Source organism: Equus quagga, chromosome 4 (assembly GCF_021613505.1).
Source record: "Equus quagga isolate Etosha38 chromosome 4, UCLA_HA_Equagga_1.0, whole genome shotgun sequence".
NCBI lineage: Eukaryota > Metazoa > Chordata > Mammalia > Perissodactyla > Equidae > Equus > Equus quagga.
The window spans coordinates 53,282,774-53,308,970 of NC_060270.1; the positions used below are offsets into that span (position 1 = coordinate 53,282,774).

A 26,197-nucleotide genomic window follows, 5' to 3' on the forward strand; every position below is an offset into this window, starting at 1 on the left:
TGAATACCTTGCTTTTTAAATGTGGATCCTTTAGGCACAGGTTATATGCAATGTTATCAATTATTTTTATTTAAAATTTAAATTATCATGGTAAAAAGTAGTTTACACATAAGGCACATGTTAAAACTGTCCCACAGTGTCTTGTAGCCATAGTAAAAACAGAATTTCACATTTGGCTCAAAATAGTGATTTTCCTGAAATTGGAGAAATGGTCATCTGTGGAATATAATTTTCTATGTGGTGGTAGTTTCTAAATGTGAACATTTACTATAGTTAAAGGAAAATGAGGTAACTTGAACTATCAGTTGTGCTGTTTCCTAATTATTCTAGTCCTATTTCTTGCTTAAACACTATGAGTCTGGCACAGTTCCAGGTTGCAATCAAAGCAACCAATTGATGTTTTGCATGGAGCTTGCCCTCTGCCTTGGTCCATTTGGGCTGCTAGGACAAAATACCACAGCGTAGAAACAACAGAAATGTATTGCTCACAGTTCTGGAGGCTGAAAGTACAGGATTAAGGCACCAGCATGGACACCTGCTAGTGAGGACCCTCTTCCTGATTCATGGGCAACCCCTCCTCTCTGTGTCCTTACATGGTGGAAGGGGAAAGGGATCCCTCTGGAGCCTCCTTTAGAAGGACACTAATCCCATTCGTGAAGGCTCTGCCCTCATGGCATAAGAACCTCCCAAAGGCTCCAGCTCCTCATAACATCACCTTGTTTGGGGAGGACACAAACATTCAGACCACAGCACTCTCTAATGAGAGAAGAGGGAACAAAGCACAGTTAAAATAAATTTTACAATATGAGGAAATAGAAACTATTTTAATTCTTCCATCAAGGAAGTCCTGTCTGAAGAGATGGTAGGATAAGCACAGGACAAGGAGCTACCATCTGGGAAGGGACAGGTGCTATAGTCTATGAATTAATTTATTGCAATATGTATATTTTTCAATGTTATTTCTGTATTGAAGTTTGTACACTGAGTCACATTTTTAGTGCTCTAGGGGAAAAATATATTAAAGAGCTTATAAATTCATTTGAAATGCAGATTCCTTCAGAAAATAAAGGTTAACCACTAAATTCCAACTGCCTACTTATGATCTCTATTTGGATCTTGAATTTAACATACGAAGAGCTGAATTCTTCATGTTTTCCTCCAAACATGCTCTTCTTGCTGCATTTCCTGTCTCAGTAATGGAACTCCATTCATTCTGCCAATTTCTCAGGCCAGACTCTTTTGATTCATCTTTGACTGTTCTCTTTCTCTCCATATCTAAGCCATTGGCCAATTGCAAGGGCTCTATCTTCAAAATGTATTCAAGATTTGACTGCTTCTCTCAACTTCTACTACCACCTCCCTGGTTCCAGCGACCACTATCTCTCACCTCAATTATTCCAGTAGTCTCCTAACTGGTCTCCTGCTCTGGCCTTGGATTCTCCACAGTCTATTCCCAGAACTGCAGCCAGACAATCTTTTTAAAAATACAAGTGATACCTTTTCCTTTCTTTGTGCAATATTTCCAATTACTTCTTCTCTCCCTGAGAGTAGACGTAAAAAGCTTATAAGGTCCTACAGGTCACTAAATCAAGTGGCTCTCCTGTCACCTCTCTGACCTCACCTCAGACCTACTCTCTCCCTGGCTGGCTCCACTCTAATCACACTCTGCTACTTGCTTGTCTTGGAAAACTCCAGGTACACATCTGTCTCATGCCCCTTGCTTTCTATTCCTTCTGTTGAAATGTTCTCCCTCCAAAAAATTGCACGACTTACTCCTCTCCTCCATCAAGTTTTTACTCAAAAGTTTCTTTCCTATCAAATATTGCAGAGTTTCCCTGCTCAGAGTTAAGCAAAGTCAAGGTTAAGAGCTCAGTCCTTAGACTTCCAAATTGCCCTAAGATTTCTGACACCAGTTGTAAGTTCAGGGTCCCCAGGACCACTCTCACTTCAGACTAGCTGGCTACAAATTTGGGGTCCCACAAACTCCCTCAGATTTGCTAGTTCACTAGAATGACTCACAGAACTCAGGAAGTGTGATCATTACAATTAGAGTTTAAATAAAACAAAAAGACATACATCAGAACCAGTCAAAAGAAGACATACGTAAAACAGGGTCTGGTACTGACAGGGTTCCAAAGGCAAAGCTTCTGTATCCTCAGAGATAGTCTACAATGTGCAGATGAAGTATTGCCAATCCGATAAGCTCATGTGAGCTTGAGGTCCAGAGTTTTATTTGCATTTCATTATATAGGCATACTTGATTGAATTATCAGCTATATGGTTGAACTCAATCTTCAGCCCCCTCCCCTTCTGGAGATCAGGCTGATATCAAGTGGCTCAAAGTCCCAACCCTCTAATCACGTGGTTGGTCTTTCTGGAATGGCCAGTTCCTTTCCTAAGATTGTCAGTGTGAACAGTCCCACCCTAAGTCTTGTCATTAGCAAAAGCCACCAGGTGCACACCATGAGTGACCTTGTTAGCATAAACTATCAGTTATGGTGCAAAATTCCAAAGATGCGGAGGTTATCTCACAGGAACTGTGGACAAGAGCCAGTCAAATTCATTTTCATACACTCCCTCACCATGCACACCCTAATACTTGCTCACTAGTCATTTCCTATTATCCCCACTCTCCATTTTATTATCTCCAGCAGCTGTTACTGTTGAACATATTATGTATTTTATCTTGTTAATTGTCCATCTTCCTCATAGAATGAAAAATATAAGAGGCAGGAATTTTTGTCTACTGTCTTTGTTAAATCTTCTGTGACTCAAATAAGCCTGATGTGGTATGCACTCAATAAATATTTGTTGAATGAATGAATGAATGGATTTCTTCTCTAAATTCAGATCCTCTTATACCCCTTCATTCTTTAATTTAAGATACAATTTCATTTGTATACCATGCACAGAATATGAATCCTTGAATATTTGCATATTTAAGAATTATCCAATGTAAATTGTATCCTCTTAGTCTTCTTATGACAGTGGAATATTTCAGGTGGGCTTTCAATTTATAACTATTAATTATGGCTTCATTTTACTAGTTATAAAGCATACTGAAATATACTCACTTTAAAATCACTGTATAGTTTACTTAGAAATCGTAATCTCTGAATTTTTAATCTAATTTAATTTTTTATCCCCAAAGCCCCAGTAGGTAGTTGTATATCCTAATTGCAAATCATTCTAGTTCCTCTATGAGGGAAGCCACCTCAGCATGGCTTGATAAGCCATGCTAGGTCTGTGCCCAGGATCCGAACCAGCAAACCCCGGGCTGCCAAATTGGAGTACATGAACTTAACCACTTGGCCATGGAGCTAGCCCATGAATTTTTGATTTTTAATTTAATAATCAAAAAGAATCAATTCTTGTGTAGCACTGGGTAGGCAATATTGGGATATATAACCACAAGAAAACTTGATGCATGAAGCCGAATGCATACTGCTTCTTCATATCAGGCATCCTGAGTCAGTTACTGTCTTTTCAAAAAATCCATTCATAAAATGAATTATCAAATCTGTCCTCAAATATCAATAACAAGCAGGTAATTTCCTGAAATACGGATGTTGGGAAGATGCTCTCTGCCTTTTTCGGCTGAATAAGCTGTGTCTTAAAACTTTTCAAACCTACATAAGAGGAAAACTATAATGGATGATTTTTAGACAACTTTTCTATACCACAAAGTAGAAAAAGCACCTGATACTCAAGTAAACTGAAGAACTCAAGTAAAAATAAAGCATAGATTTCTCCATTTCTTGTGAAATTTTAGATATTATCAGTTTGAAGTCTTTATTTTATGACAGAAAATATTTTTGAAAAATAGCAAAGTCAAGATGTTTAAATTTATCTTATAATTTTGAGATTAAATTATACAGTGTTGCAGAATTGTCTATCTGGGAAATATGTTGTATTTCACAAAGTTTTTATTTGATACAGATAGGAAGAGAATTATATCTAAGTTTTAAACTCTTTGGAGATTTCTTCAAATTATAGAGTAAATGCTCCATCACTTCAATCACTATTTCAATCACTTTTTGAAAACTATATCTGCATCCATAGGCAAAGAAATTTTATTATCTCTGTATTACAATTTGGAATGTCATGAGTTGTTTCATAGGACAAAGGTTGTTAAATGAACACTGGCAGTGCCATTAGTGCTTTGCTCTTGAACTCAAGTACATGTCAGCTCTGTTTAAGTCACCATTTGCAAAGCCAGAAATGAATGTGCAGTTAAAATGGTGCCATAAGTTAATTAGAGTGGAATTAGAAGAAAAGTGGGCAATTTAGGAACATAAGAATTGCTGTACCGAATCAAACCAATGATTCCCCTGGTTTAATATCCAGCCTCCAGCAGCTGTACTTGTTAGTTTCTAAAGCTTTGAAAGAAAGGAAAAAGACTACATAATTCACCTAGACAACTGTGCCTTCTGTGATCTGGAGAAATTTTCTTCAGGACATCTCTCAAATAATACCCTAAAGCAGGAGGTTTCAATCCTACCATGATACTGGTTTAGCTTGAATAGCTCTGGTTATTAATAATTCTTATTAAATCATCCAATTCCGACATAAAGTCAACTAGTCCATTGGGAAGCTATTTATCTCTAAAGCTCCTGAATCCATGGTTGAACATGTCTGCTCTCTGATAAAATATGAATTTATGGTACTTATTCGATACAAGTTCTTGATGTAAAATCTCCCTGTAGATAACCATACTGGATAAATGCCCAATTCTCTTTCCAACCTTTTTTGGGTTCACACCAATTCTCTTTCCAAACTTTGTTGTGTTCACACCTTTTGGCAAAAAGAAGTCTTGTATATCCTATCACTACTCCCAATTTCCTATCCCTTAATAATCTACAGAAGTTATTTCAATGATCAAGAATTTTGTGTCCTGAACTTTTAGAAAAGTTCAACTGGAGTTTTTCGTATATGATTTTGCTTAAGTTAGATGCATCTAAGAGAAAGGAATGAATTACTGATTCTTATCACTTTAGGCTTCTGGTTTCTCGATTATTTTAGACACCACCTCCATGTCAATATTTCTAAAATGTTATGTTCACAATAAGCCATTTAGTCAAAAATCCCTTAAAAATAGTAAATGCCTACAAGCTAAAGTCTAAACCATTTTCCCAGGCTGTCAGAACTTAATGTGATAACATAAAGATCCTAAAGCTATAACTCTAATAGGATCTCCTCTATCCTAGAATCCAAGAAAGCTAGTTTTCTCATTGTTATTTGAATTAAGATCAACACTCATTATTTTTGCATATGTTAATTTTCTTCCCTTTCTCTTGCTTTCTCAACTTTTCTTTCTGGCTCAGGTCCTTATTTCCTCTTGTTACTTCAGCTAGAATCTCATTCCTTCAGGTAATTTCCTTTCAAATGTAATGACTGCTCCCTTTTCTGAGGATTTCTGTCTCTTGGTTTACACATGATTTATGTTACAATATGTTGTTGGTTCTTTGTTTTCATGGATGTTATTGCTTGTAAATTCCCTGAGGGAAACTACATTTCCCATCTTTATTTGTATTTCTAGAGCCTAGTGCAGTGTTTGACTCATAATAACAGCATAAAAATATGTTAAAGAGAAATCTATAGAATCACCAGTGACCAATTAGTTGGAGCCACTTTCAAAATGTTTAGTCTTTGAGTTTTTGTTTGTGAAACCTAGCCAATAATATATTATTGAGTGCTACAAAGGTATAAATGAAATGAAAACTATAAAATTCTGAAAAATAGAGCCCAGTAATACTGATTTAAAAATCACAATTAAAGATATGGAAAATAATGGCTCAGAAAGAGAAAATGAAAGCTCTGAATTGGCTAAGACCCATGATGTTGGGAAATGAAAGAATTCTGAGGAGAAGTAATAGGAGGCACAAAGGCAAGGAAGTGAAATAAGGAACTGCCACTAATTCCTGTTGGTTGGCTCATAAAGACAATACCTGAAAATAAGCTTGGAAATATGAGTGCACCATTTTCTTTAACCTTTATTTAAACCCACTGGGGAACTATTGAAAGATTTTTAAGCAGTGACCAGATCTAAAAGAATGTAAGAATAACTTGAATGTGAGACTGAAGGCAGTTTCCTAGAGTAATGAGGCTATTGCTTAATAAGGACATATGTAATAAATCGGTCCCAAACTCAGGCAGTAATGAGAATAAATAGAAGGAAATAGATGTCAGAGATGTTGAGTAGATGGTATTAATGTTCACTTCGAGGAGATTGGGACTGGGATAAGGGAAGAAGATATAACAAAAGTAACACTGCCACTTTGAGCATATTTAAGTGTGAAGAAAACGTTAGCATTATTGAAATAGAAAAAAAAAATTTTCTCCCTGTACATTGAGCAGAAATGCAAGTAAAAAGTTCTTCTCTAAATTTTAATCCTACAATCTTAACTAACATACTGCTTCAAGGTACTGAAAACACTCAACCCAGTTCATTTATGCTTGACATCATCAAAACAAATCTACAATTTTTTCTGACTTTTTAAAAGCTCTTGCTGGTTTTTGAGAACAGTATTCGTTTTTCTAGCAATGACTTCAGTCGAACCATAATGTCTCTCTTTAATTTTTTAGAAATCCAAATGGGACCCAGAGCAATAACACAAGATGGCCTGTCTTCAAGAGCACTGAACAAAAATATTTAACCTTGAATACAGAGTCACCAAAAGTGTACACCAAACTACGAGCTCAACAATGTCGATTCTGGACACTATTTTTTCCTAAAGTCTTGGAATTGACAGGTGTGTGTTATTTAGTATTTGGTTAAATGATTGGTGGTGGATTATGTAAAAGTGGAAAAGGTAAAGCATTCAAGGCATGGTGATGGTGTTAATCTGTGACTTCACAATTGCTTGATTCCAATGAGTCCATTCTTTTAACTTTCCTCCAACAAGTTTAGATATGTTTTGAGGTCTTAGTATATGAGCCACACTTTAGTAGTTAAATAAAATTAAAATAGAAATTTTCCCCTAGAGGAAGATAAAACCTAGTAGTGAAACTAAAATAGAGCCCTACTGGTTATTCAGGCACTTTTTGTGGAATTAATTAATGGATAAATGAATAAATATATAAAATAAGCTATAGAACTAAAAAATAAAAGTAATAAAATATAGAACTAAATATAATTTATACTCAAAAAGAGATAGAGACAAATTTATTGATTCATCGTAGAACCCTTGCTTTCTAAGGGGGAAAGAAACTCCAAAATTTATATATTTAATAACACAATCCAAACATTTCTAGATATTCTGAGTTTGGAAATATTTATCTAACACATACAAATATTACATAATACAATAAACAGATAGTAATTTAGTTAACTAATCTTCAAGAAATGATTACTTAGACTTATGTAAGGAGATACTAAAAAAACTGGTTCAGATTATCACATTATTTCAAAATTAATTAGTAAAAAAATGTAAATCAACTTGAATGATCACATCTTCTGTGAGAAAAATGAAATACACATCCAAATCACTGCCTGCTTTTAAAATGCCCAGCTGTTTATAACCCATATGGCTCCTGAAGTCTATTTTCTAGCTTTATTTTTCAAATAAAAGTAATACAGTTTCAACCATCAGACATTTTGCTGGCCAGTTCCTTTAGACTTCACCGTTCTGTTCATCATAACACTCTGCCATTTTCATGCTGTGCATTAGATATCACAGTATAGTAGATTTTTTAGTTTCTTGTTTAGAGAGGTTAGGGGTTAGTTTCAGGCAAATATGGGCATCTCAGAGCTATATTTGATTGTTTAATATGCCTTGTGATTATCAGACATTACTCACCAAAATTATAATTATGTCCTCCATCTGTTTGGGAGATGTTCCTGGTATACCAGTGCTCTGTGTATTACCAAATGTTCTGTGACATAATATATATCCAGAGATGGCTTCTGCCGCCCTTGGCAGAGCTACAGTGCTGCCCTTGTGTCCTCTGGGTGTGAATAACAATGAGGTAACGCATTCAGTCTGCCAAGAGATCAGAAGAGGTGCCATTTAACATACCACAGCCTACACATTCTTAATCTTTACTTACTGGTTTTTTAAATGAGAGGGTCGTAATTGAGGGACAATAAGAAGGGAGTGAAGAGGATTTTAAATAACTAATTTATTACAAGCCGAACTGAGTCTTTCTGGTTCAAGCACATATGGTTTATTGCAATTTATTTGTTGATAAAATAGAATTTGAATATCAGTAATTTTTGAAGATGTACTTCAAAATCTTTATCTCTAAATACGCAACTGCCATAAAGCAGGTTGTATAAGTGTTTGGCTAGTTTTGCTGCTGCTTCTGATGCAGTGCCAAACAACTTACTAGTTCCAGCCATACTCAGCTGGATGGAAGTATGATACATACCTTGCTCCGGGTTAGTATCATGCTCTGGGATAGTTCCAATGTGTCTTGAGGACAATTTTATATTTTAGCACTATATTTTTTTTCAGATAATTCCCCCCTAAAAGTTGTATTAAAATTATTTTATAAATTTTAAAGTAAATGCAGGATATGATCATTGTAACATCAATGTTTTCATTAATAATCAAAAATTTTTAACATTTAAACAAACAAAGCCAGTTTGAAGTTAGGTTTGGGGAAGTTTTATAAGTAAGCAATGTAGGGGAATTAAAAAGATCAGGAACACATGTTCTTACCATACCTTATATTTTTCAAAGTGAAATTTTCACAAAACTTCAAACATTTCAGTCTTTAATGTTTTGAAAATTTATTCAGATGACTTGGGCTGAAGTTTTTTGGAAATAATTTTTTTAATAAAGGCAGCTCTACAAGTAAAGGAAAATTTCAGAGAATAACTACTGATTAGATTGCCTAAAAGGGGAAATGTTCAACTCACTCAAGATGGAGCCCCAATAAGCTTTATAAGTAACACTGAAGGAATACATTACATTTGAGCAACAAATCTTCTCAAATAAAATGATCCTTAAGACTTGTTTAAATACATGAATTCCAGCATTTAACTTCCATACTATACTTCAGCACATGCCTGTGCTGTTACTGCATGCACCTGCAAGAAAAAAAACGTGCAATATTCGTTTCAAATCAAATTCAGATGTTTTCCTAAGAATGTAACTGCACAATATCTCAGAATCATTTAAAAAAGAAAGAAAAAGAAATAGAAAAATGACCCATTCAATGTCAATAAGATATCAATATTTTTCACTAAAAGTGGAAGAGCAAATTTATTTAAAGGAAAATCATCTTTGACCTTCACGTCTTCCCAGTGAAGAAAAAGAGATCCAGTGGTTTCTCCTTTGGCATTTGAATAAATCATGAAACATTGTTGCTTGCCAAAACTAAAGAAGACTACATATAAATCTAAGAGCTGAGATACCTCTTGGATTGGTCGCTTGGGAAAATCATTTACTGCTATTTGCTAATCAGTTAGCAAGACTGGCAGCCAAAGATGAGTGAGCGGAATGGTGGTTAGGAGAAAAAAACTGTTTTGCTGTTTTTGTATTTGAATTTTCCATTCCTCACTAAAAGAAAAACAAAACAAAAAAATAAACAAAAGGCTTTGGGTAACTTGATAATCAAACCCAATTATTTTTTGTTTTACTTTAGAAGTGTATGTGGGCTGGCCCCATGGCCAAGTGGTTAGCTTTGTATGTTCTGCTTCCCCAGCCCAGGGTTTCGTCAGTTCAGATCCTGGGCACAGACTTAGCACCGCCCATCAGGCCGTGCTGAGGAGGCATCCCAGATAGCACAACCAGAAGGACCTACAGCTAGAATATACAACTATGTACTGAGGGGTTTTGGGGAGCAGAAGAAGAAAAAAAAAGATTGGCAACAGATGTTAGCTTAGGTACCGATCTTTAAAAAAAAAAAGCGTATGAACCGTTCACAAAGCCTAGCTTGAGTTTGTAGTAGTTCACTCTATCTTACCCCACACTCAAAATAGTAGCAGGACAGCTAATAAGTTTGTGATCTACAGCATAAAGAATTATACATTCCTTGGTAATTTTAATAATTGGTCAACAAATAGGGAAATAAGCAAATAATGCGGACGGGAGAGATTTTCAACAAACTCTCAAAGTATATGAAATATGGTGGTTTTTAAATTATAATGCTCAGCACAATACAATGTTAATTTAATCTCTTGTTCTAACTTTGTCTCCATTAAGAGTTTTGGGTTGAGACACCTCTCCTGTGTTCCCTCCTAACGCTCAGTCTTGATTAAATAGACTCGGCTCTGGTGAAATACTGCTCACTCTTTTTTAATTGCAACACAAAAACTAGTTTTATTATTATTACTCTTTCCATAGGGAAGAAAGCCTGACTTTCTTTTTTCCAAATTAGACAATAATGTGGGCAAGGCAAAGCCCTGAAAATGTTGTGTCCGTTTGTTTATGAACTACTGGTATTGATCTAGCTGTACAAGGATTCAATAAAGGGCAAAGTTAGGAATAAATTTTTGTAACAAGGGCAGTAACTCCATTAGTGTAGCTCTGATAGGTGCATAGAGCTTGATAATGTACACACCATCTGATTTGTCCTTCACAGTAACACTGCAAAATGGGGATTACCAATCTCATTTACACTTGGAAAAGTATTTTCAAAAGTTAAGGATTTTTTCAAGGTCAAGCTGAAATTTCAACCCATGGCTCTCCAAAGCCTATAGTGCTGTCCTTTATGTCACACTGCAGTATCTTGTTAAGTACAGAACAAATAGAGCGACATCTCATAGATGATAAATCTATAACCAGTTAAGTAGCATTCTAGTTTTGGAGGAAGAAGAGAAAGAAAGGGAGGAGAAAAATTTCTAATTTTGGCTTTGATTTGTGTGATGGGACTCACAATTTTTATTATCTTTTTACTATGATACATTCAGTTCCTCTGGATTCTATTAGAAAATAATCAAATGTTTCATATTTTATTGTCTCAATCAATGTTCAGTACTTTTAAGGGAAGAATGTACTCAGGTTTACTAAGCATTTGTACACTAAAAAGTAAACTATTTCAATACACTAAATTGTATAGATGTTTGATTATGACACATATGGAAATAAATTTACATTTATATGAATCAATGGATTTGGTATTATTCCATGAACAAGAAAAGAAAATCAAATCTAGGACCTTTTCCATAAGTATTAAAATTCATGATCTAAATGCTAAATTACCAATCATTTATTTATTATATCAAAATTTTGTTCTTTCTGAACTTTAGAGGCTTTATTTTGTATAACATTTAAAACAGCATTTAATTATAAAAAAGAATGCAATAGTGAATCATTTGCATACTCTTTAGTGTCTTTCATCCACATGGAAGTTTTTTGACTCTTTAGAAAAGTTCTATTATTCACAAAATAATTATAGTCATTGACCTTTTAAAAGCCATTTTTACATAAAAATGGGACATTTTTGCATATATTCTCAAATATTTGTCCAATGTCCAAGCATTATGAATATTTCAAACCTAAATATATCCTAAATTACAGGGCATATTTTAATGGCTGTACGAATGTTTTAAATATTTTGATTTTTGTGTAAACTAAAAATGACTCATTGAATGTGCTCCATTGTTAATAGTGTGAACGCAAAGAAGACATTTTTTCATGTATACTATAATATAGTATGAGACCACATGAAGTTTCTTCTCCAAATTAATATCTTATAAAGTTACAATTAATTTCAAAAATTCCCAACTGAAAAATGTATATTAAAATAATTTTATCCTTGTTTACAGGATAGTTGAAGTAGCTTACAATTTTGGCTTTAATTCAGCGAGTATAGCTCAGCATCCTAAAATTTTAAATAGTAAGAGAATTACAAATGTATGAAATACTTATAGATTTAAGTAATTTAAACCATCTTCTAGCCTTACCATATCTATTTATATTAGGAACATAAATATGTGATCTTTAAAAGTTTGTAAGTAAAGAGTTTTATTGTTCACAAACTTTATTCTTTAACATAATACACTTTCAAATGAATCGATAATTCAAGGTTTTAGTAGTACGCAGGCCTTTTTTTGTTCATTGCCTCCCACTATTTCTGGCATAAACACTTCTCTGGCCTGACACATACACACACTTTGCAAACTACTGGAAAGCAGCGATTGTCTCTGTCATCCTTCTAATTTGCAAAGCAATTAATGAACTGCTTTTGCGTAGTGGTTTCAGTAAAGTGCTTTCAATGACTACACGTTGTTTGGAATTAAAATATATGGATATAGGATGAGTGTAAAATTTATGTAGAATGCCAATTGCAAAGTTATCCTTATGCATTAATATTCATTACAAACATTTTCATCAGAAATAATAGCCTGCTATATAATTATACGTAAATGAGATACATTAAATGAGATTTTTGTTATGTGTATAGAGGTCAAAAAAATAGAATAATATCTATATATCTTCTTAGAAACTAAAGTAAATATAAAGTAATATAATTTGGTATAATACATAAACTGATTTTTGCGTTTTATGTTATGTACATTCTATACATATATATTATTTGCATTTTCATATAATGTATAAAGTTTTATTAGAAGATTTTCAGTTAGTGAAAGAACCTAGTAATAAATTATGAAGAATAAAAAATTGCTGTACACTGTACTTAGAGAAAATGGATCTGTAATCAAAGTTATTTTTCAATTAATGTAAACAGATTAAAAGTTAGATTAATGCAATTTATTCCATGTTTTACAGGAAATATTGATGAAGCAGAACGAGAATGGAAAGCAGGATTCCATCGCTGGAACAATTACATGATGGACTGGAAAAATCAATTTAACGATTACACTAGCAAGAAAGAAAGCTGTTCAGGTCTCTAATTAATAGATTTACCCTTTATAGAAGGTTCCTTGTCCTGTAGATCAAGGCAAAAATATCAGTAGCTTTCTCACACACCTAATAGGAAAGCTCTTATGTAGCCGAAACAAAAATGCCAGAAGGATAATATCGATTCCTCACTTCTTTCATTTAGTGTTGTACCTAGCATTTCAAAATCCAAATGGTTAGAACGTGTTTAATTAAATTTCACAATATAAAGTTTGACAATTAATTGTATGCATATTAAAATGATTTGCAGCTTCTAACTCTCTGTTTCCCGAATAACTTTCAAAAATCTTTCCCCTGAAAGTATCTATATTCTGGTTTTAGTTGCATATATATTTTCATTACCACTCATAAAAAGGTATCTTTTTAAAATGAATTAGGTCTTGAAACACTGGCCACTATAATCTACAGTACTGCTTCTTTTAATTTATAAATTTAATGTCAATATGAGATATTAAAATGAACGGAGAAAATAAGTGGCCCCTTTGTTTTTTATGTAAAAGCATGAGAAAATCTTAAAATAAAACCTCGGTCACTTGGAAACACCTTATGATAGAAACAAAATGTTGCTGCCAAGAGACAAAATGTAAAAGAATGGAATTATTTCTGTTTTGTATTTTTAAAAATATGTATGCTTAGAGTCCTCCAATTGTATTCCTTATTCTTTCAACTGTTCCCTTTCCTCATCTGCCTGCTTCTCGACTCTCCCTAAACGTGTACATATGTAAATTACTGTTTCTGTGTCTCAAAAATAAAAACTATAGATGAGCAGCAATCTAAAATCAGATGTCATGTACCATCTGGGATAGGGGAAACCTTGGCTGGACTCACAAATATTAAGATTTTAATAGGGAAATTGTTCAGTTCCAGGAGAGAAATGGTTATACCTTCTGCAGACAAATGATAGTATTTTTATAATTTAAAAACTTACGAGGATGCATTTACTAACTTGCATGGCATGGTAACACATCCAGTGACTAAATTCACTAAGTAATTCACTGAAAGGGAGAAGTTGAAGGATTTTAAGTTCCAGAAAAGGGCATACTTATTGATCATGCTAATTACGCATTGAAAACTAGCACTCAGGAGAGGACAAAGTGAGTCTGTAGGTCTGTGGAGTGTTGGTTAAGTCATGCACCATTGTTCGTTGGTCCTAAGTATGTCTATAGTTAGATCCAATATAGGTCTGCCATCCTCATTCAGAGAGTCACTCAAAGATCATGGTACTTTCTCAGTTTCAGCTGGTTACAGAGAATTGCTATACAAGCAAAGTTAGTTTTGATATTACTTCAGTGCTGCTGTAAATGGACATTTTGCTTTATAGTTCTTTCCTCCTCCCGAGATGAAACACACACACACACACACACACACAAATGATTAGAGAATTATCAGGCCTCCCATTCTATATCACCATCTTGGTTTCAGGTGCCATTCTTCCAGAATCCATTATGTTTTTCTGAATCACTTGAGCCTCCTTTTGATGCAAGTGCCTCTGAAATATGAAACAAGAGGATGATGGCTGTTCAACAGCATTAAAGACCCTTTAAAAATACTCTTGGGGCTGGCCCGGTGGCATAGTGGTTAAGTTCTCATGCTCTGCTTTGGCATCCCGGGCTTTGCCAGTTCGGATCCTGGGCATGGACCTGCACACCACTTAACAAGCCATGCTGAGGCAGTGTTCCCCCATGGAAGAAACAGAAGGACATACAACTAGGATGTACAACTATGTATTGGGACTTTGGGGAGAAAAAAAAATACTCTTGATGAGAATAATAATTCGGAAAACATAACTAATGTTTGCAGAATACCTGTAACCTTCCTCACATGACAAACCCCAGTCATATAAAAAGATCCCATCAACTACTTGTCCCACCTTGGACAACTAGTTGCTTTGTTCTTGAATGTCAGCCAGACTCCCTTCACTTACTCTGAAGCTTTTACCCAAAGGCAACAAGAAGTGTTAGCCAGCACATAAACCCCTCTGAGCTTATTCTTTGAATAAACTAATGTGAATCCACTGTGTCCATCATCGCTGTAGGAAGTCAGGTTAAGGCTTTTTTTAAGAAAACACTCGTATAAGAGAGTCTATATCATTTCCCTTATAATTTCTCTTATGGTTGTCATTAAAGGGCAGTTTAAAAGCAGGATTCTAATTCAGGGACCCCAAAGCAGGGAAGGAACTTATGCATAAAGTAAGGGAAGTCAGTATCTCTGACTTCTTCTTGGATATTTGCGTTTCAGGAGGCTCACAGATGAAAGAAAGTTTGGTTACGTGAGATATTAGCAATATATAAGTATTAAAACCTCAAAATGGCAGAAAACCCTTCCTAGAAGGCAGAGTGTGGGGAGCTGTTATCTTAGCATGTGTACCCAAAGCCACAGAGGTTATGAACTAATTTTGGTAAATTTTTTAGGTACATTTCTAAAAATCTTGAGGGACAGTTAAAGTAAAAGTTTACAACAGAACAAATGTAATTCGTCCAACCAGTGTCAGGATACCTAGCTTAATCAATTATTTCAGTGAAAAAGTGTTATTATTTCTTGTGGTGTGGCACCATCTGTAAGACTTTACACTGTATATCCTTACTGAAAAATGATTATCCCTTATGGTTTAGTATCCATGTAATATTTATAAGGATTAAGGTAACAAGTCACATATCTTAAGAAAATACCATTATAACTAGTTTTGTTTTTCCAAAAAAAAAAAATGTCTGCTGAATATTATTAGCATGCAGGGTATAATTTTTAAAAGTAAGGCAATTAATTTCTGCCTAATCAGAAATTAAATTTCATGGATAAACCTTAACATAATTGCAGCTGTGACATTTTTATCAGAATATTCTAATAAATGGAACCTTCCTGACATTACTGAAGAAGGATGACAAACTCAACTGTTAGAGTTTCCCTTTGCAGCTGTAGCCTTACTGAATTCAGCAAAAGTGTTCTCATTATAAACAGTTTGTTTTAAAATTAGGGTAGTAAGAAAAATAAGAAATGTAAGTTTTTTGACTAAATGTACTTAATATAAATGTAAACCAAGAGTGCTGTTTATCAACACAATCTTGGTGAAGCTTTAGACTGTCAGAGAATAAAGCAAAGACTACCAGAATTAAACACAGGTACATGCGCATTTACCTTCATATATACCTCCAGGAGTCCAGCAGGGGATCACAGTGAAGAAATTCATGGAATGGTTCCAAGAGGGTGGAATAAACGAGGGTTTTGGAGTGTTCAAAAACAAGAGTGTGGGCCAGCCTCAGTGGCCTAGTGGTTAAGTTCAGCACGCTCCACTTCAGTGGCCCAGGTTTGGCTCCCGGGTGTGGATCTACACCACTCTGGTAGCAGCCATGCTGTGCTGGCAGCCCTCATGCTAAAAAATAGAGGAAGATTGACATACATGTTAGCTCAGGGAGAATCTTCTTCAGCAAAATAAAATAACAAGAGTGCATACGGCCGTATGATGGTCACATGGTCATCTAATCAAACATCAAAAACTAAAGTAAGATATAAAATATATTTCATAAATACAAATGCAGTATATACTTATTGTGCATAAATATATAATTATAAAAACAATGTTAAAATATATAAGACAATATATATTATATTAGGGCCAGTTGTGATAAAAGAAAATAGACATTTTGGTATGTCATTGGTAAGTGCTGCTGTAATGGGAAAACATTTTATTTACAAATTAATTGAACAGACAGATAATAGACCGAGTATATGTCAGTAACTGAAGAACATTGTCAATCAAAATATGAGGAAGGCACTGCAAGGAGCAGAAAAGATAAAACCATTACATATCCATGCAACAAGTTTAATGCTATATCCAAATGTGAACAACATCTAAAATTCAGAATTTTCTTGGAAACAAAGAAAGACAGAGAGGCAGGGAGGGAAAGAGGGAGAGAGGAAGGAAGGAAGGTAGGAAGGAGGAAAGAAGGAGCGAGGGAGGAAATACGGGACGGGGAGAAGGAAGGAAGGAAGCAAGGAACTTCCTTTCTCAATTAGGACCCAACTTTCATGAGTTTAGCTTGCCTTGTTTTGTCTTATCCCTGGTCCAAAATCTCACTATGAGAGTTATCAATTGATGACCCAATAAGGCAATATAAGTGGCATATTGATTTTAGAAGTGAATGCTAACATAAGTAGCCATACGTGCACAACACAAAACCTCATTTATCTTACAAAAAAAGGCTGTTTTTCCCTCCAGATATTGCCCATTTTCTTAACCTAGTTTAATCCTTGATGGATTTCACATGAAAGGTGAAAAACACGAACTGTCAACACCTTGATGCTCACCTCCAGATTCACCTCTGGGTTCCCAGCCAGGAGCCGCTTGCACAATGCCACCACTCTGGGGATGGTGCTTGTTGATTGAGTAGGTGAATGGGAGGATGACATACAGCAGAGTCCAGTTTCGCCATGTAGGAGAAAAATTGCATTGTGAGTCTTTGGGGGCCCAGGAGGGAGCATGATAAAAAGTAGAAAAGAAGAAGACGAAGAAAAGGAGGAGGAGGAGGAGAAAAGGGAGAGCCACCACTGCCAGGCGCTGGAACTGAATTTATCCAGATGAGCTGTCCAGGCACTTGAGAGTTTCAGGGTAGAAGAGGTGATGAGATATTAACAACCTCTGACCTTGACTACACGTTAGAATCCCTGGGGATAACTGTGGCCTGTGCACAGCAGGTCAATTAAATCAGAATAGCTAAGATTAGAGTCTAGACATCAGTATTTTTTAAAAGTGTTGCAGGTGATTCTGATTTCATCAGGTTGCAATGTGCTGATTGACTTCCCTGTGATAGCACTACTTGCCTTGAAAGGCTTAAGGAGGATGTTTCTCTAGAGAAGAAATTATAGATCCTAGATTAGGAATTTCCAAACTTTGTCACATGTTAGAATCACCCAGGAAGTTATTAAAAATCCTAGTATCCATGCCACACCCCATACCAATTAAATCGCAATGTAGGGGTGGCAGCCAGGCGTCAGTGTTTCTTTCTTCTTTTTTTTTTTTTTTGAGGAAGATTAGCTCTGAGATAACTGCTGCCAATCCTCCTCTTTTTGCTGAGGAAGGCTGGCCCTGAGCTAACATCCATGCCCATCTTCCATCTACTTTATACGTGGGATGCCTACCACAGCATGGCTTGCTATGAGGTGCCATGTCCGAACCCAGGATCCAAACTGGCGAACCAGGGGCTGCCAAAGCAGAATGTGTGAACCTAACCGCTGCGCCACCAGGCAGGCCACAAGTCAATATTTCTTAATGATCCCTGATTGTTTCCAGCATACAGCAACGTTTGGGAACCAACGGCTCTTTCTACATGGTTAATTGAAAGAACTGGGAGGATATTCATATTGTTTTAGTATTCATAAGCAGATAACTATAAAATTTGAAACTTTGTGTGAGAAAGAAATGTACTTATTACTGATATATGAGAACCTAATAGTTTTTCTCTGAACAAGGAGCTGCAACAGAGATTACTGAATGTGTAGAATAAATTTGGGGTGCGCACATTTTTCTAAGACCTCTACACTGGAAAATTATCTTTTCAGGGTATCATTTTTACTGATAAATCTATGCTTTGGGGAGAGGCATGTTTGAAAAGTAAGAACGAGTAAATGAAATATATATAATATTTTACAGCGGTTTGTATAATAGCAGTTATTAAGGAAGATCATTGTTGGCTTTGAGCTAACCCAGAATTTACTCACTTGACAATAACTGATAATAATAATTCAGAGTTAAGAAAAGGAATTTTAATTCACTTTTTCCATTGCACATTTCATGTAAAAAGTATCGACTGTCCAGTGAATTCTCAAAAATACAAGTAATCATTCTTGCCAGGCTCATAAAGAGGTATTGTCGGGCTTAATTACTTAACAATTATTAAACTAGGTAGGTGAGTACTAAGAGTTGATTTCCCCTCAGAAGAATTAGCAGAAGTCCTTTTCTTGAAGCAATTACTTTTACCTTGTTTTTCTGAAGTGAGACCTTCCATTCTCTTTTAATTGTTTTTTATCTCCTTCAATGGTTCAGGGAGAAAAAGGGAAAAAATATCTTATCAAAGAAGTCTCTGGGGAATAAACTATAAAAAAGTATTTAACAATGTTAAGCATTCTCAAATTCTTGAAATGAATATGAGAAGAGAATATCGATCAAAGGATCCGTCTATCTATCATCTATGTATTTATCACCTATCTAGGATAACCGCTGCCAATTTTAGCCTAAGGGGGAATGAAAACCAGAGGAATGTTACTAATATGTCTGATCCAGCCGGAATGTAAATTCAAAATCGTTGCCTTGACCAGAATAGTCTTAACATTCCCCTGCACTTGCTTAAACTTTCGACAGATTTCTCCCTGACTATATGCCTCTGACCTCTTGTTTTTAGAGCATTTACTTCAGAAGTTTTGCAGTTGTAAATTCTTTCTCTGCCCCTTTAAAATGTATGTAAATCTCCCAGCCTCTTGCCACTTTTACTATCTAGGAAAGGTCTTTCTCAAGGATCTGGGAACTATCACTTTGAAATTAAACATTAAAAGAGAGTGCCTCCATCTCCCAGCTCTATGGAAAGGTAGGAGCCGAACTTCAGTGAGAGCCAATTACCAAGCACAGGTGGCCTAGTCTCAGAGAAAAACATTTGCAAACTCAAGAATAACTCTATGTGCTCAACACATCCCATTGGCCAACCCGCTCCCAAATGTCCACCAGCACTTTGCCACCAGTTCACCTCAGCGCTTAAGAATCCTCACAGCTTTTGCGTCATCAGCAGGGTTGAGTTCTGTCTCTCTCCCCTATCTCACTGGTCTTGAATGAAGTCTTCCTTGACTGTTGAACTTTGCCCAGAGCAATTTTAACTTTAAAAGCCTAAACTAAAATCCGACACTCCTTACAGTGCATAGCACATCCTCAAATTTCTACCAATTTTCTATTACCATATCAGCAAAGTATACATATTTTTCTTGTAGCAGATGTCCTTCAGAAAGAGTGATTCCCTTGACAATCTAATGAGGAGAGTGGCAGGACTGGCATTATGAGGTGTTGAATATCCATTTTTTTCCCAATATCTTTTAGAGCTTAGGCAGGTAATAATTTCCCTACCTGTGTTAATCTCAATTTTTTGGCACTTTTTACTTTTAGCATTTCTTAACGTTTTAGAGTATTTTTTTCTTCTTTCTTTCTACATCAAACTTATTTTCATGGTCATATTATTTTCCTGATAGAATTGCTGTCAAGAAATGGATTCTTTTTTCTTGAAATAGGATTTTTTTAGTTTCCTTTTTTCTGTCTCTCCTGTCCTCGTACTTTTTGCTTTTTCATTAATGCAGACAAATAGCTAAAGATACCTGTGCTGTGGTCTAGGACTCACTGGTGATATAAAGGAGGACATTTACATCTGTAATGCATATTTTCATTATACTGTTAAGCCTTTGGGAATAGACCTTAGAAAATAACCTTTTCCCAGCGAAAGATTTATCATGAAGCTAATATAACTTAAACTTTAGGAATTCTCACTTTCAAGGACTGCTTTGAAAGCACCATATGTAATTTTGTATTATTATCCTTAAACAGGGTTCTCAGAAATACGTAAGTTTCAGAATGAACAAAATTTTGTTTAGCTGTTGATTTTTACCACATCAACATAAATGAGCCTTTAGTCTATAGCTCCAGGCACAAAATAACATTTTTAGTCCAGGAGGACTCCTCCTCTCCCACTGCTCTTAAAGATATTTCCATGGTTTTCTTTAGCTGAAATGCACTATCTTTGTTTTACAACATTGTAATATGCTAATTTCAAGTTACTATCTTTGTGCAAAGTAATAAGTGAGTGAAAAACTCAAATGCTAACATCTGCTGTGGCATTTCAATTTTAAACCAAATGTGTGTATAATATTCTCTTTGGTAAGTGAATTAACATTTTGACATAACCGTGAAAGATAAAATTTTAATAATCTCCTTTGGAGTTGTTTCTTTGAAGTCATGTGCAAAATATTAAGTGAGAATTCTAATGGAACACCATTCCTTCTTTCTTTAGATTTTTGAAGATTTCAAAGACGGCACGTGTGTACCATGTTCTCCATCTCAGTTCACCTGGTGTTACAGCCAGTTAGAGAGGAAGCTATGTACTTAATCTTCAAGTAGATGGAAGGCTGCCAAGGAATGCCTCTAATTCCAGAGTACCTAAGCTCCTTGATGGTTCACTGACCCTGCTATATGGAATTCTACCACTTCATATACACTTTTCAGCACCTGAAAAACATTCTAACTTTTTCTAGGATATCTTTCAATCATCTTTTAAATCTCTTTTTGACCATCACCATCCCTTGGAAGAATAAAAATTTGAACTATTATATGCTAATGTCCTAATGAACAGTGTTTGATTTATCCCACTACTATTACCAGTCCAATGCATAGGGTGTAAATTTCAGTAAAGTGAGTCTGGCTTGGATCCCACCTAAAGAAATTCAGTGGTGAAATGTTTTGGGACATTGTCCCATTTAAATTTAGGCAGAGGGAACAAATGAGAAGGCCCTGGGGAGAACTTCTCCTCGCCTACTGTGTTCAGGGAACAGCCCGGAGGCCTAAGCTGCTGGAGGAAATAAGGCAGGGTGGTAGGAGATGAGGCTGGGAAGTTAAGAGAGGGGCCGATTAGAAGGCATCATAGGGCTTTGAGCAGATGAGTAACGTGATCATAATCATACTTTATCTTAGAAGGATCACTCTGGTTCCTTGGAGTCTGGACTACATGAAGGCAAGAGTGAGTGTAGTTTAATTCTCCCATGCAGGAGATAAGAGAGGCGTAAGCTAGGTAGTAAGTACTTAGGGGAGTAAGAGGTGTTATATTTCTTATATTTCTAAGCAACAGACAAGAGGATTTGCCAAAAGACAGAAAGGAGTAAACAATAAGTACAAGATTTTTTGCCTAAATAACTGACTCAATGGATTTATCATATTCTGAGACAGGGAAAGCTGTAGGTTCAGCAGGTCTAAATAGAGAAATTAGGGTTTGGTTCAGGACAGGTTAACTTTCAAATGCCCATTAGATATCTAAGAAAGAGGCAGAGATGACACTTTGTTAAGTGACAGTAGAGTTGAGAGGGGATGTCTAGATTAGAAATATAAATTAGGATGTTTCCAGCATATAGATGGTACATAAAGACATAGGACTGAAGGAGAATCGCTGGAAATTGAGTGTAAACGTGGACTGCACAAAGCCGGCACTCCAGCGCTGAGACTCAATTGATGTTTAAGTCTCTGTTCAGCCACCGTGCTTACTGCTAGACATTTATGAAACAACTTCCCTCTTCTTAAGTTTCTAACCTTGACTTGTCTCCCATTCATGGGTAGTTCAACAAAATTTTTCTTCAGGAAAAGTAAACCAAGCCTTTTTATAGCTGAGAAAATCTTTTGATTGCCTTCACAAATAAATAAATATTTGGTTGAATTTGTATCGCCATTTAAATATATTTTCCTCAACTCCATAGAATTCTCCAGAGATTAAAAGTCTGAGAACAATTAGATTTTTATTTCCATGCATATAATCTACATCTTCTGCTTGGATGCTTGCAAGATTTTTACATACATACATACATACATGCATGCATATATAAAATTCACAGGCTAACTCATGGCCCCCCAAAAGACATCCACTTCTTAACCCCTGGAATTTGTAAATGTTACCTTATATTGCGTAAAAGAATTTTGCAGAAGTGATTAAGTTGAAGACCTTGAGAGGGGGAGATAATATTGGATTGCCCAGGAGGGCACTAAAGGCAAGCAGATGTATCCTTATAAGGCAGAGGCAGAGGGAGAGCTGACCCACAGAAGAGGAGAAGGCAATGTGACCACAGAGGCAGAGACTGAGTGACGCAGCCACAAGCCAAAGAATGCCAGCTGCCGTCAGAAGCTAGAAGAGAAAAAGAATGAATTCTTCCATGGAGCCTGTGGGGAAGAGGTGGCTCTGCTAACACCTTGGTTTTAACAGTGAAACTGATTTCAAATTTCTTACCTCCCGGAACTGTGAGAGAATACATTTCCATTGTTTAAGCCATCAGGTTTGTGTTAATGTACCACAGCAGCCATAGGAAACTGACCCATATGTATAAAATTTCACACAGATTTATCTAACATAATTTTCTCTAGGTTTTCAAAGATATTCTCAATCTGCCAGTAAATGTGTACCTTCATTTGGTGAAAGTTTTCATATATATGTCTTTGTTATTTTTGCTCTCTCTGCTCTGTTCTCACCTCCTGTGGTATCATACATGGGTCAGATTACCTAGTCTGTCTGACGTTAGCCTCACTTTAATTTTTCTTTATTCTTTTCCTCAAAAATATTCTGATTTGGGAACATTTCCTTCTAGCCTTTGCTCCTCCTCTCAGATTTATCTTCTATATCTAATCCATTATTTTTATTTCACTATTATTTTCAATAAATTTTATAATTTTTATTTTGCATCCCATATGTTTTTTATTTCAACCTAATCTCTATTCATGATTCATTGTTACAATTTCATAAATGCAAAAAATTCCTTTAATCTTTTAAAAATAAATTCTTATAAATTTATAAAAATTCCTTTTATTTCTGCACCAACAGAATTTCAAAAGTACGTTATCTTTGGATATAGTCATTCCTTTTAGATGAACAATTTTTCCACTAGCCTATGCTAAGTCAGTATTATGTGATATAAATTTTGGCAGAAATAGGTGGGAAGTCCTGGTGTAATTCTTCAGATAGAGGCAAAGGAAGAGGAGACAGATTATATTTAATACAACTTTAACTTATCAGTGGGGAAATCCCACATCTGGTAGCGTCTAAGAGACAATTCTAGTGGAGAGCCCTGCCACAGGAAGGGTATTTATCTGCATTCCACTCCACAATAGGTGTGACAGAAAATTGCCTTAGCAATGTCCCGTTTCAGCTTATTTTTCACTTTACTTATTGATTTTATTTCACATGATGTCAGCCTTGTGTGGCCATGGAATGTATCAGAGTTCAACTTCAGTCTGTCTACTCTTTGTCTGGCTCAATTTTCAGTACCAGAAATATGATTGGTTAAAACAGTAGAGTCCAATTGTTGCTTACCTGCATTTTTAAAGGTTTGTAAAATTCTAACAAAGTAAAGGGATGTAGGTTGGAATCGTGTGCAACACCAATGCAGAAATTCCTATTCTGGAAAAAGAAGAAAAAAAACAACATCCTCAAAAACAGTGGGTAAATCAGTGTGTCAGAAATCTTTCATCAGAATCTCAAAGAAACATATCACCCAAGAAAAAGTAACTCAGCCACACTGATGGCGACTGGCAATCACAATACTGGTATTGCTTTTTCTATAGACAAAGACAACTAAAAATGTATGTCAACACCAGAAAATAGTCACAGGAACTATAAAATTATTTTTACTGAGTCATGGCACTACAGTTTTCAGTTTGAGTAGCACTTCTACCAACTATTTTATTTCATTGTTATAAGCTCAATAATTCTCAGACATACTTTATATAATATGCTTATATGTTCACTAGCACTTAAAGACTCTTTTTATTTTTCATTGAGGTGTTTTCTTTTTCCAAGAGTCAAGAGGCATGATGCTGCCAACCCTGAGTTGAAATAAATCAACTCGTTGCTTAGACAGATTAAATTCACCCAATGCCTCTTCTTTTCATTGTTTTAAGATGGCACTGGTTGGCGAAGATCAAGATGAACAAGTGGGGACCACTAAGCTAAGAGATTCTAAATGCCATAATTAAATATCAGAATTTATTTTGAGTATAATAATAACATATTTCAATAATAAACTAAGGACATAATGTCCTAATTCAATAAAATCCTAAGCAAAATTCATGCCTTATGCAAATTATTCATCCCAGAACTCAACTCATTGAAGTTAAGAAACTAGCACAGGATTTACAGGAAAGCACTAGAACAAAAAGAAAATGAATATGAAAATAAATGATGGACAAATAACACTCACTTAGAAAAAAATGATTTCATGGAGCAGATAAAAATTGCTTTAATTGTATAAATAAAAGTTTAATATATTTCAATTAAAGAAAAAATCTTAATGAAGCAAAAATTACATAACCAATAGTTCAAAGCAGAGATACAACAGTTTGGGAAAGATGTGGTAGGTAACAGAGAGAGACAACACAAAAGTTAGCAAAGCAAAGGAAAGAAGTAGGAGGAAAAGAAGAAAATCTCAGGTAAGAAGCCCACATTAGGAGCAGCATAAAAGAGAACAATCCTGGCTGAAACAGTGAAAACATGACAAGATTGAAAAATAAACAAAATGAAATAAAAGTAAAGAAAGAGTAAAAGCAGACAAAGAAGAATAGGAAAGCTTGGAAAGGAAATCCAATACAATCAGCTTGCTAAGTGTGAAAAAGCAAATAGAAGGACAAAAAGAATTGATGTAATTTAAATAAAAGTACAATATTTTGTCTGTAAATTGAAAAAGGGCACTTCCTCTAGGGGATAGATTGTTAGAGCCTATACATATCCTAGGAATTGCTTTTTTCTTTTTTGAAGATTGGCCCTGAGCTAACAGCTGTTGCCAATCTTTCTTTTTTCTTCTTCTTCTTCTCCCCAAACCTCCCAGTACAAAGTTGTATATTCTAATTGTAGGTCCTTCTGGTTGTGCTATGTGGGACGCTGCCTCAGCATGGCTTGATGAGCAGTGCTAGGTCCACGCCCAGGATCCAAACCAGCAAAACCCTGGGCCGCTGAAGTAGAGAGCACAAAATTAACCACTGGGCCACAGGGCCAGCCCCTATCCTAGGAATTCTACAAGACTAAAAAAATTCTTCTTTATTAGAAAGAGTAGAAAACAACATAAACGTTCACTAATAGGAAAGTATTGAAGCTGATTTAGTTTATTCATAAGATGCAAAACCATGCAGCAATTAGATGGGGTAACTCTTTATGGGCTGATATGGAAAAGTCTCTAAGATTTTTTTAATTGGAAGAAAGCGATGTGAACCATATCATACATGTATTATGATTTCTATTTAAAAACAATGTATATCTGCTTGAACATACATAGATTATTTCTGGAAATATTTAAAAAATATAGCAGTGTATGCCTCTGGGGAAGGAACTAGGTGGCTGGGATAGAAACATCAGACCGAGAATTGTTTTTCATGTTCCATCTTTGAGTGTCTTTTATACTTTATAGCATGTGTATATATTACATATTCAAAACAAATAAAATAATATGTAATCTTAAAAAGGCAGCCAAACTCATTGTTTAATTATTCTCAGGGAAAAAGAATGCAACAACAATAACTGAATACCCCTGCTATTGCTTTTGGCAGCCTTTGCTCAGCAATATAACCGATGATGCTAAATAATTCCATCCAACATGTTAATACCTTCAACTTCTTGGAG

At 35.4% G+C, this 26,197-nt stretch overlaps 1 protein-coding gene across 1 annotated transcript in view; it reads left to right on the forward strand.

Annotated features, from left to right (window-relative positions):
* The window catches only part of BCHE (butyrylcholinesterase), a 67,776-nt gene extending 44,562 nt beyond the window's left edge, over positions 1 to 23,214 (forward strand). The window contains exons 3-5 of the mRNA XM_046657751.1: positions 6,586 to 6,752; positions 12,681 to 12,797; positions 20,849 to 23,214. Coding sequence (XP_046513707.1) covers positions 6,586 to 6,752; positions 12,681 to 12,797; positions 20,849 to 20,856 — 292 coding nt within the window. The 3' untranslated portion in view covers positions 20,857 to 23,214. The remainder of the gene's footprint in view (positions 1 to 6,585; positions 6,753 to 12,680; positions 12,798 to 20,848) is intronic.
* Positions 23,215 to 26,197: the final 2,983 nt, after the last annotated feature.